The following is a 12,276-nucleotide window of genomic DNA, read 5'->3' as shown; positions in this document are numbered from 1 at the left end:
CTATTCCATCAGACTATTTGTGGAATATACACTTGGGCATGTTGGTATATTTAAAAAAACTCATAGAGACCCTGACAATATTTACAATATTAAAAACTTCAACATTTCAGAAAATATTAAACCAATACACAGAAAAAATCTACAATTCGACAAGAAGAAGCAACTTAAACTTTCAGACAATCTCAGCCAAAATGATTGGAATCCCTGACAATAAACTTCCAACTACATCTACCCCTCGCTCAAATTTGTTGGCCCTCGCTTAGAGTGCAGACCATGTAAAAAGAGCCAACATAAGGACGGCCGGGCCCGATGAGGTACGACTGAAATTGTACCTAATTGTACTGGCGTCGCTATTCCATGATCCATATCATTGTATTTACCCTCCACAGACAGATGCATATAACCTGTGTTTCACACATGGATTTCAGATACTTTTTCAAAAGTTCCAAAGATTTGATCTCTGTTCTAAAGTTGTTCTCAATCTTTATTGCCGATTTCTTCCACTACAGCTTTGTGTTCTGAATTCCCTTGCTTTTTAGCGTCTGTATCCTCATGTACGCCAATAAAGTCTTCCCCCAACCTTTCAAATTGCAGCGGGTTTTGCTGTGGCAGCTGTTGCTGCAGTGGTGGCTGCTGCTGCTGCTGCAGTGCGATGCCCAGCTGTTGCTGTTGCTTCACTTGCTGTTCGAGGTCCTGCTGCTTTTGCTGCAGTTCTAAAATCTGCTGCTGGATTTCTTGTTTCTGAGCCTGCGCATCTTGAAGATGGTCTTGCGGGTGTTTTTTCATGTCTATAGTGTTCTTAATTGTTTTGACAACCTCAAAGGGATCTTTGTTCACAGTGTTTACCTGTAAATCAAAAAGATGATAGTTTTAGTTTTTAACGAAAGCCTCCCTTCATAAAACGATCAGAATAAGACTTTATTAAAGGCAGAGGACACTATTGGTAATTACTTAAAATAATTATTACCGGTAGCATCAAACGTTTCTTGGTAACGAGTAATGGGGAAAGATTGATAGTATAAAACATTGTGAGAAACGGCTCCCTATGAAGTGCCATAGTTTTCGAGAAAGAAGTTATTTTCCACAAATTTTATTTTGAGACCTCAGGTTTACATTGTAGGAAACGAATCCCTCTGAACTATGGTAGTTTTTTGAGAAAGAGGTGATATCTCTCTAAAATAATAAATTCCTATCTGAAAGCACACAAACTCATCCAACAAGGGTGTTTTTTCTTTCACTATTATCTCACAACTTTGACGACCAATTGAGTTCAAACTTCACATGTTTGTTATTTTATGCATATGTTGAGATACAAAAGTGAAAACACTGGTCTTTGACAATTTTTAACAGTGTACCTTCCCTTTAAGCTGTAATTTACAATGTACCATCCCCAAGAAATCATTTAGAAATCATAAATTTCTTGTTTGAGATTTGCCTGAAGCTGGTTGTCTGTAAATTGTCTTGTGTCGCTTGACCATTAGACTAAACTCATACCGTAAAAAATTCAAAAGCTCCCGCTGGTGACCTGTTGCTTGAAGGAGGTCCCGCTGTAATGAATCTAGCAATGACTGGAATATCGTCATAGCCCGGTGTGCTCCATGGCTCCTAAGAAATCGCGGGAAAAGAAAAACAAGCCAGTTGTTATCTTTGAATAGGCAAACTGTCACCAATAGAACGAACTGACAGACACCTACTATTACCACTAAAAGCTAGGGATCAAAGACATGGGATCTAATGAACCATGGCCTTCAAAAGTTTCTTATAAAGAAACCTTGACGATTTGAACTTGATATATAAACTGTTCTTAAATGGTTTACTCAAGGTTTATGCAAGTTTGAGAAACTGGAAAAAAACATAAATTTTCAGTTTTCACAAAGTGACAAAATTCCATCGATTACAAAAGTACCTGGATACGCCACAAACAAGGAAATGCTTTTTCACATTTGAACTTAGTGCATGCTGTGCATTTGAATGTACTTATATACAACTTGTGTGTCAGTTTGGAAAACAAAGTTATCACTACCAATGTTGTAATAAATAATTATCAGAATTTAAAAAGCACAACTCTTGGAGCTTCGAATTTTCATGAAGTTGTTCCACGATGTAGGCCATGCCCACTTGACATAGTTTGTCTCTGTCCATTAAGTGAAACCAACAGGAGGTTGTTTTTGTTTGAGAAAACAAAAATCTTTGCGCCTGAAAGTTCCAAAGAGGAAACACTTTTTAAGGATGAATACACTTACCAGTTTTGGGAAGAAGATGGCAAGACTCCATGCATACATCTTCAGATTATTAAAAGTTTGAATTGTAAAATACACTAATCTGTAAAGAGAAATAAGATAATCAATCAATCCATGGTTGGTGTATCATGCCTGAAGCAGTATAGGAAGACTCATTAAGAACATTATTTTCATCTGGCAACTCACACCTGTTATCTCCATGTAATTCCTTTTTAAACAATGTCTCAAAAACTACTTCAGAGGGAGCCATTTCTCACATTGTTTTATACTATCAATAGCTTTCCATTGCTCGGTTACCAAGTAACTTTTATGCTAACAATTATTTTGAGTAATTATCAATCGTTTCTAGTGTTGTTAATGAATGTTGTTTGACCTAAAATCGTCCAACCAAATGACAAGCCTGGGTGTCATACAGCAATCAAAACTGTTATTATGGCGTGTCATGGCCTAGCGATTAAGAGCACCAGATTCAAACTCTTGTGTTTCTGATCAGCAGAGTGTGGGTTTGAGTGCCAGTCTGGACATTGTGTCCTTTAACACACTTAACCATAACCATGATGCTTCATCCTTCGAATGGGACATAAAGCCCTTGGTCCCGTGTGTTGTGTGATACACGTAAAAGAACCCTAGTGCACTTATCGTAAAGAGAAGGGGTTCGCCATTGGTTTGATTGGCTGCATATTGAACCACAGCACCTTGTAAACAATAGACCCTTCCCATGAAACATGTAAATTGCACATAGCGCGTGCGCACTGTGCACAACGTTTTGGTTGGCAAAATGAGGGAACATCGCACTGTTTTGTACACAGCTAATGGGTGCGTGACGCAGACGCAGATGCGCGTCTGCTTAGTGCACAACTCTATGGCGTTTGCCAACCAACAGGGTCTGTACGCATGCGTGAATGCAATTAGTATATTTCATGGGAAGGGTCCATTACATGGTGCTATGTAAAAGGATTAGGCCTCATAGTTGAAACATAGTCCAACATGCCCTGCAGGAAATATGGTATGTTACAGTGCCATGGCCGGAGTATCACTGAGTGACAGATATGCACGTTACATGTATATAAGAAGCCACTATTATTCCATTATCCATTATACCTTACCTAAAGAAATCCTCGCAAGGTGTTTTGCTTAGGATCATGACATCATTTTCCTTTGTTGGATTAAGGTACGCCATGGCTGTTGCATTGCCGAGGGTAACCGACAGACCCAATGCATTGTGGACCTGTAACAAAAAACAAGAAAACGTCTACATTTACTGTCCACTGAAACATTTTCATGAATTGTCAAACTGAGAAAGACCATGTTGGGGCCACTAACTGTTTGTTTGCATTTATACCATAGGTCTTTATGATTGGTAAGCAGTTTACAACAGCTAGTTTTTTCATTATGAATTTGCAAAAAGTAGTTAAAGGCAATGGACACTATTGGTAATTGTCAAAGACTAGCCTTCACAGTTGGTGTATCTCAACATATGCATAAAATAACTAACCTGTGAAAATTTTAGCTCAATCGGTCATCAAACTTGCGAGATAATAATGAAAGAAAAAAACACCCTTGTCACACGAAGTTGTGTGCGCTTAGATGGTTGATTTCGAGACCTCAAGTTCTAAATCTGAGGTCTCGAAATCAAATTCGTGGAAAATTACTTCTTTCTCGAAAACTATGGCACTTCAGAGAGAGCCGTTTCTCACAATGTTTTATACCATCAACCTCTCCCCATTACTGGTCACCAAGAAAGGTTTTATGCTAATAATTATTTTGAATAATTACAAATAGTCTCCACTGCCTTTAATGGTCTGACTTTTCAACCCTAGCAGAGGCATTGTTTTGCATTTATACCATAACAATGCTATACATAGGTCCTTTTGGTTGCCAAGCAGTTTACAACAGCTAATTCTACTAACTTTCTCAATTTAAAACTGAGATAACATAATTACCTTTAAAAGATCAGTAAAATAATTTTTCCCTTCATTTTCTCTTCCATACGTTATTGCAGCTAACCTCAAGTGTTCAACCTTACCTACAGGGAGAAATGCACAAAACACTTAAAATAATCAACAACTCTGACTCATGAACAGGGTTCTACACAAAGAGTTAGCAAAGATGGGGCTGCATGGCACTTGGGATCAGGTTATGCCCATGGGTTCTGTAGGCACCATTGTCTAGGCCTTTGGCACCAGTGTTGCAATGACCCCAATAAGCACCAGTGTTCCAAATACCCTAGGTACATGTACCAGTGTTCCAAAGGCCCCAATAAGCACCAGTGTTGATATCAAAGTCTTATATAGCGCACGTATCTACCAAACAAGGTACTCAAGACGCCGAGTATATATACAAACTTTCAGAAAGATGTGATGGATTCTGAGACCCAAAGGCCCTTCTGTTCCAAACGCCCTAGGCACCCAGAGTTCTGTTGGTCCTCCATGCACCAGTGTTTTGTAGAACATAGGCACTAGTGTTCCATAGGTCCTAGATACCAGTGTTCCATAGACCCTAGCAACCAGAACTCACCATAGTGTCTGACAGGATTGAGTAATAAATGAGCGTGTGGGTGAACTTGGCTGGCACTGGCTTGCGGCAGAGAATCCCATATCATGTGTGGATACCGCCACTGTTTATCTGTTTCATAAACCTTCATGTACCTGGAAAACAAAAAAAATTAAATCAACTTCACTGGTTGGGTACTGGAAGTATTTACAGGAATTGGCCAACAAAGCCCCTGCAAACAACAAATCATTTTCTCAAAATAAACAAAATTTAAATTCAACAGAATGTGCATACTTATTTCACAGTACCAGCCTAGAGTTTAATGGAAAGCCTGATTCACACCATCACAACGGCCGTGCTCTACAACTTTGTGATTCTGGGTTATGGGTTAACTCTCCCCCCACAGTGTTTACCTTTGTTAGAGACCCTCCCACATCCTCCAAATCTATGGTATTTCAATTTCTATTTGTTGGAACAGTTTGTATGGCTGTAATGAACAGCAACACTGGATAGGGGTCTCAAATTAAGGACACAAGTGTCAAAACTGGGACTCAAACTCACACTCCGCTGATCAGAAACACCAGAGCTTCACTGCAATGTGCTTACCGCTCGGACATGACATTCCACTGAAGAACTCTAAGTGTCAAGACCAGTTCTCAAACCCATAGTTTGCTGATTAGAAACACCAGAGCTTGAGTCTAGTACGCTTACCGCTCGGCCATGACATTCCACTGAAGGATTTTAAGTGTCAAGACCGGGACTCGAACCCATACTTTGCTGATCAGAAACCCCACAGCTTGAAGGCCGGTTTATAGTCGGTCGTGCAATGATCGCACGATGGAAATCTTGACGCGCGATCCTAAAACACAGAGTTTATAGTCATTGCTAAGGAATATAATTTGTGTCTTTTACAATCGCACGTCAAGATTTCCATCGCGCGACCATCGCCCGACCTTGGCGCGACGGACTTTAAACCAGGCTCAAGTCTTGTACGCTTATCGCTCAGCCATTACATGCCATTAGGTGATTGATCGTACCATTTCATGGAAACATGCATTATATCCAAGAAGATCTCCTCAGTGAGCATTCGGACGTCATGTATCTTAGGGATGACCAGAGAGTGGAATCCTTCAACCTTGAAAGCATTGGCTGCTGTCGCACAGTGCTCCGACTCAATTCGACCAAATGTATCTTCTGCGGTTTTACTGGAGAGTGAGAAATATAACTCTGTGACTAAACAAACTTTCACAAAAACTTTATATAAAATTCAATACAATATAAAAAATAACAGTGGCTTCTTATTGTATCAATCATATCAACCACTCAGTGGCGATTAAGGCGCTTCAACGTTCAGTTTTTTCGTGCAAGGCATTGTGGAGCTAAGTTTTTGAAGTATGCGACCAATTCCCTTAAATAGAACCATGTAATGGTTTACAAGGTGCTGTGGCGCATTACGCGGCCAATCAAACCAGGAACACTGGTCAGTTCCCCTTGTAGTTTATTACTTGATGTTTGAAATTGAAAGTAGCATCCTCTCTGAAGGGGATTCATCTTTAAAGGTTGAATGGCTTCGGACTGGCACCCTGAACAAATATTGACAAAATTGGAAGCTAGATAGCTCAGTTGGTAGAATGCCGACACGTTAATCCGGAGGTCACAGGTTCCTGTCCTGCTCGAGTCAATATACTACTTTATCAAACCCAAAATTAGACAACAATAGCCTACTTTAGTTGCATGTGGATTTCTCCACAGAATTCAGAAAGCACTGGGTATACAGTTCCTATCACACATCAGTTTTAGGGTAGAACTGAATTTATATTTTTCTTTCTGACAGTCAAAAAAACCCAAAGGTCTCTGAACTCACTATTTATAGTCACATAAGTCACAATTCTTCTCCGACTTCTTCAAGAGCTCGTCCATGAATTCGTCGACGTCCTCGAGGTCACTGATTCCGGGACGCTTACCCCGCAGCGGGTTGAAAAGCGTCTGTTCATGAGTGTACTTGTTGTAAATGGACGTTATGAACTTTTCAAGAAAAATTTGTATAAAGAACAGAGTATTAACAACTTTGGCTCGGTGTTGACAACAAGAGTTATGTGCCTCTGTGCGGAGGTTGTTTTTATTGTACTCTTTTGAGTAAGCATTTACCCAAACGTCCCATCCAGTAGCATGCTCTGGACCTACATGGCAACGCCTTGTATCACCCATTCAGAGAAGCTCTGTATTATTTTACTGTTGATAGGGCCTACTACTACATGTACTTTCTGGTTTTTTGGTGAATGCTCGTCCTTTATCAGTAGAGGTTCGTTCCTCCTTCCTCCCCTCCAGGTCCTGATAACTTCATTGCAAACTTAAGAAACTGCTAGGCAGGGCTTAATGGTGCTGCCTACTAGTAGTGGTAAATGTCAAATTGAAATGTTTTATTCCTATCTCCATTTAACAAAATAAAATTTAAAAAAACTTCACTTTCATTTTCCATAAGTATAAGTAAAACATGTGAATGGTCTTTTGAAGTGTACACTATTAAAAATAGATTCCTCAGGTTCTCGTTTGAACTAAATGACTATGTCTGGTACCTGTAGCCTGGCTTCTTTGAGTAATTCCTCGTCGTTGCCCAACCATTTCAGAAACTTGGTCTGGAAGGTCTCTGGTATGATCAGCTGACCGGAGCGTCGGTTAACACTGTAAATGCTCGAGAAGGTGGTGTACATATTGCTGTTGACAGAAAAGAAACTGGATTAAAGGAACACGTTGCCTTGGATCGGTCGAGTTGGTCTTTGAAAAGCGTTTGTAACCGTTTTTTATAAAATGCATATGGGTAGAAAGATGTTGTAAAAGTAGAATACAATGATCCACACAAACATGCCTCGAAATTGCGTGGTTTTCCTTTTACCTTGTAGACTAACACGTCGGCCATTTATGGGGGTCAAAATTTTGACTCCCATAAATGGCCGACCATGTTAGTTCGCACAGTAGAAGGAAAACCACGCAATTTCGAGGCAAACTTGTGTGGATCATTGTATTCTACTTTTAAAACATCTTTCCAACCATATGCATTTTATAAAAAACGGTTACAAACGCTTTTGTTTTGACCAACTCGTCCGATCCAAGGCAACGTGTTCCTTTAAGGTGCTTTGTCAAAACCCCCTGAGCGTTCCTCCGCAGAGAAGCTGAGACTGGACGGCAAATATCGCATTGCTAAGGACCTAGGACAGTCCGCAGAAGAATGGCCATGTGCCTTAAATTGGGCGAAGTTTTATGAGCTATTCATTCCAGGCGCTAAGTAGCTACCGTAAGCACAACAACAATTATGCTTACAAGAACAACGTTACTAGCCAAAGTTCCATGTAACATAATTTGTAACCGGTAGGGCCTATCCTGCATATTTTTGCTTAGCAGAAAATTGTTTTAAAGCAATAAGCCTATATTTTGCTTTCTGAAAGCAGCTCTATGAAATTGGGCCCTGGTGTTTTCAGACCTACCTGCAATCAGCGTGTGAGTAAGTCTCTTTCCATTTCTCAATGAAGTCATCCAACGACGATATTGACAGCTCACTCTGGATCCCATTGAAGCACACTCGGTGGTACCAATCCTAACAAGCCAAATAACGGATATTGAACAGGAGTAACAAGAGAGTGATAATTAGGGATGGCTGATTCTATGAGCATGGTTGCCCCAATGCACCTGTGAATCCTAAGTCATCCCCCCCCCAACCCCCCGTGGTGCACCGGGTGCTGGCTCACCGTGGTGCTGGCTCATTACAGAAACCTGACCCCCTCCCCCACCCAATGTGTATTTTAACAGAATTTCTTTCTCAATCCCCCTCCAAAAATACTTTGCCCCAATGAGCCCCGCCCCCTGTGAGACTAAAAAACCTAAAAATTGAGCAGCGCAATCTGCATTTGGACAAACTCCTCAATTGCACTCAACACAATGCAGTGCAAACGATCCTTTTAACACTTTGAGTTCTTTTGTTCCCATGAGCTGCTCAATCTGCAGATTTGGCAAAATCGTGTGCAATCTGCAGATTGAGCAATTCCTTGAAAATGCACTCTACATTTACACTCACATGATCGTGTTCCACTTTAGATGAGAAGGACACCAGCTGGGTCAGCGGCACATGCCTCCGCTCCAAATCGTAAGATGACAAGATGAACAGGAGATGCATCCAGCCGAAGCAACAGAAGATAATAAAGACGAGCAGAATCAAGAAGAGTCGTTTGTTCATCCGTGAACCGGCCATTTTTGCAACCACAGGGCAGAAAACAGCTACTGTTTCCTGAAAGAAAATGGCAGGCTTTCAAATTACATATACGTAAGAAAATATAAAATACTGGGCCAAAATTCATAGAGCTGCTTCATTATACATAACATTTTGCTTTACAATTTCTGGCTTAGAATAGAAGCAATCTAAGTAGGAAATCTGTCAAACAGTACATATTTTTGGCTGGAGAAAGATTAGGTCTTTAAATAGTTGCGATAACTTAACCCTCCTCCCCCGACGGCGATGGAGGGTTACGTTATCACAACTAGTCTTAAAGGGAAGGTACACGTTCGGTAATTGTCAAAGACCAGTCTTCTCACTTGGTGTATCCCATCATAACCATAAAATAACAACCTGTGAAAATTTGGGCTCAATCGGTCATCGAAGTAACAAGGGAGTAACTATAGAATACAGGGCCACAATCGGCGACAGCCCTAACCCTAACCCTAACCCTAATGGCCTAACCCTAACCCTGGAATGGCCCTGTATTCTATAATTGTACCAATTACGGAGTTACCTTTTTCATGTCACTCAGAGGAAGTCGTTTCCAACAATGTTTTATACTATCAACAGCTCTCCAATGCTCGTTACCCCAGTTTTTTAGGTAATATTTGTTTTGAGTTATTACCAAACGTGTACCTTCCCTTTAAAGTTAAGTAGGAAGTTTGAAAGTTAACCAAAGATTAAACTTTATATTTAGGCCTACTCTTTCTCTACTCCTACTGTATAAATGTCCTAACTACTAGGCTAGAGCTAGTCATGCTAGTAAAGTAGTAATAGTATGAGGTTAGTTCCGCAATCGGCTTCACGAGAAGATAGTGGAACAAACATATATAGTTCAACATCTATTTCTAGGGAATCTAGGAGTAGGCCCTACTCTTTCTCTACATTGTACTTTTTTGTTGGTGTGTTTTATGTAGGAAAATTCCCATGCAGGGGAGGGACAATGAAATTTTATTGTAGGCATTGTATTGTATTGTATTGACAACAGGGACACGGTTGAACGAAGTGGGTGGCACCAAATACCAGAAAACATCGGAAAATAAGGCAATCCTATCATAATCATCAAGATTCAAGTATCTATTCTTCTAATAGGCAGTTTCATCAAGTTGATTTTACGTGTACCAAAACACACACACACACAGCCCCGAAAAAAAAGAACGAAATATATTAAATCATAACTCACATTTTGTACAACTCACAACTATGAGACTTGACAGCAGGCAGGAGCATTCTCTCCCCGTGCTTACATTTTAAAAATATTCGAAATCGGATGAATAGTTTCGGAGATATTGTAAAAAAAAGAGAGCAACGACAAAAAAACAGAAGCTTGGCCTGGCGTGCAGCGCCCATTCGTTTGTGCATGACGTCAACTTTGAACCCCGTGGACAACAGATTTCGGAAATCTTCGGAAAGCGCCGAAGAAGCCCGAAGACGGTTTTTTGCGATGCGGGAGCACATGTTTACACAAAATGAGATAACGATTACATCATCGTGTAGCCGATAAAATTCCGCACATCGTACAGCTAGTCGCATAGCTTTTACCATAAAAACCTATTTTTGTCGGCGTTTTCCATTTTTTGAATCAAGATTTCTTCCAGAGACAATCATCAAAATTGAATGCGACTTTGTCAGTGCTAATTCCCATACTTTTAAGTTTAACTTGTGAAAATTTGGTGTAATTTGATTATGTTTTCTTCTCCCGCAGAAAGGTTTTGTTAGACCATTTCTTGCAAAGTTGTCCTAAATACGCACGATTGTACATGTACGTCGTACTCGTACATCTTCTTGTTTCCGTGATGTGCCACCACAAGAGGGCGTGTGTTACAATAAGTTTGATAGGCCGGGGCTCTAATAATAGAAAGCTGGAAAGCTGCCCGATCTTGTTTCTTTGATAATTTCTACGTTCTGAATTGATAATAACAGACTGCTCATCTTGAGTCAAAAGAAACTAGTATTGTTATATACTTTTAAAGGCCTATACTAATTGAAACGAAAGTTGAACAAAAAAATTGATTGTATAATTATAGCCATTGGTTTTTAGACATTGTCTTTGTAAATATAACAAAAATAATCGATGTATACCATGCCTTCATCCTCAAGTTTTTTAAAGATTGTTCTAAATTTTTACTGTGTTAATGCTACAATTTTAAATCAAAGGATCAACTGATCTTAAATTAAAGGAAACACCAGTCATAAACTCTTTAATTTTATTCCATTCTGGTTAATTTAATAATGCTATTTGTTGACATAATTAATTAAGAATATTCACACAAACACCTGCAAAACTTAACACATATTTAATTTTTATAGTTAACAATTTCCCCCACGATGCCGCTCCTCAGTTTGATTCACAAAATATCACTTTTTGCCGTTCATAAAAAATCATACTAGCGCCTCAAAGCACAGTTTGTAAGAGATAGAGGGCGCTCGCCTAGTGTGCGCCCTCTATTGCCATAGGCTGTGCACTAAACTTGGCCGTGGCCGATATGAAGAAAAACATAAGAATTGAACTTGAACACGGGTACGTTTTTTTCACGATCCACGCTCATTAAAAACGGTATATCTCTGCAACCAAACATCCGATTTCAAAATTTTAAATTGATTTTTACTTCTAAGAATACACCTTAACAGACCACATCTTGTCAGAGAAAAAATCACCTGCATTAAATTTGACTGAAACTGCCTACTTCTAACTCACACCGTTTTCCTCACTAAAGACTACACTGCAGTCTTTTTTACAAAATTGTTTTAATAAAGTAAGAAAGATGTCTAAAATAATAAGTCTTTTTAATTAAGATAAGAAAGAAGTCGAGCAAAATAAATCCATTTAGTCTTAGACCCAGTAACTGGGGCGCTGTACTCCTTTTAAACAATTTTTGACTTAGACAGATGAAGTCAAAAATTGTTTAAAAGGAGTACAGCGCCCCAGTTACTGGGTCTAATTTAGTCTGACAATTTCATTATCATTTTAGTAACGTAACGACCAATATATTTGCATAAGAAAGTCCTCTATTCTTGAAGCAAGTTACCGCTTTTACCTTACCGTGCCATCTGTCATGTCTCTGTGTGTCAGACGAAATGATCTTTGAACCCTAAAAGGACATGAACTGACCGTCCCGTGAACTTTTTACTTTTTTAGGGAGTGAAATGTTGACCGAAATGTTGTTGTTTTTAAAGTAGGGCGCCCTCTCTTGTTCATGTCATTAGGAGTAGTCGGAGTACCCGTGTACGTGCGGTTTGACGGCTTGTTGAATATCCGGCAAGTCTGGGTATCGC

General features: G+C 39.6%; 1 protein-coding gene across 3 annotated transcripts; it reads right to left on the bottom strand.

The window, feature by feature from the left end:
* Positions 1–464: 464 nt before the first annotated feature.
* LOC139934125 (uncharacterized) lies at positions 465–12,172 on the bottom strand. 3 transcript variants are annotated; one of them, XM_071928418.1, is made up of 12 exons: positions 12,044–12,172; positions 8,803–9,012; positions 8,216–8,325; positions 7,310–7,448; positions 6,598–6,758; positions 5,771–5,938; positions 4,758–4,888; positions 4,184–4,266; positions 3,347–3,468; positions 2,244–2,322; positions 1,495–1,605; positions 465–846 (listed from the first exon to the last, which is right to left on the bottom strand). In XM_071928418.1, the coding sequence occupies exons 1-12, from the start codon at positions 12,056–12,058 to the stop codon at positions 478–480; spliced, it is 1,698 nt and encodes a 565-aa protein (XP_071784519.1). In that variant the 5' UTR covers positions 12,059–12,172; the 3' UTR covers positions 465–477. The 3 variants fall into 3 exon arrangements, with proteins under 3 accessions (XP_071784519.1, XP_071784522.1, XP_071784520.1); XM_071928421.1 differs by having other exon boundaries at positions 12,039–12,162; XM_071928419.1 differs by lacking the exon at positions 12,044–12,172 and adding an exon at positions 10,184–11,021.
* Between the last annotated feature and the right edge of the window lie 104 nt (positions 12,173–12,276).

This window comes from Asterias amurensis, chromosome 2 (genome assembly GCF_032118995.1).
Source record: "Asterias amurensis chromosome 2, ASM3211899v1".
NCBI lineage: Eukaryota > Metazoa > Echinodermata > Asteroidea > Forcipulatida > Asteriidae > Asterias > Asterias amurensis.
The sequence above is the reverse complement of the archived record's forward strand: the minus strand, read 5'-3'. Positions and strand labels throughout refer to the sequence as shown.

Excerpts from the sequence above, each read along its gene's own strand:
- LOC139934125 (XM_071928418.1), bottom strand. Across the intron at positions 5,939-6,597 it reads GACTTATGTGACTATAAATA|TAAAACCGCAGAAGATACAT; the intron begins GTGAGTTCAGAG and ends CTCACTCTCCAG. Across the intron at positions 847-1,494 it reads GAGCTTTTGAATTTTTTACG|GTAAACACTGTGAACAAAGA; the intron begins GTATGAGTTTAG and ends TTTGATTTACAG.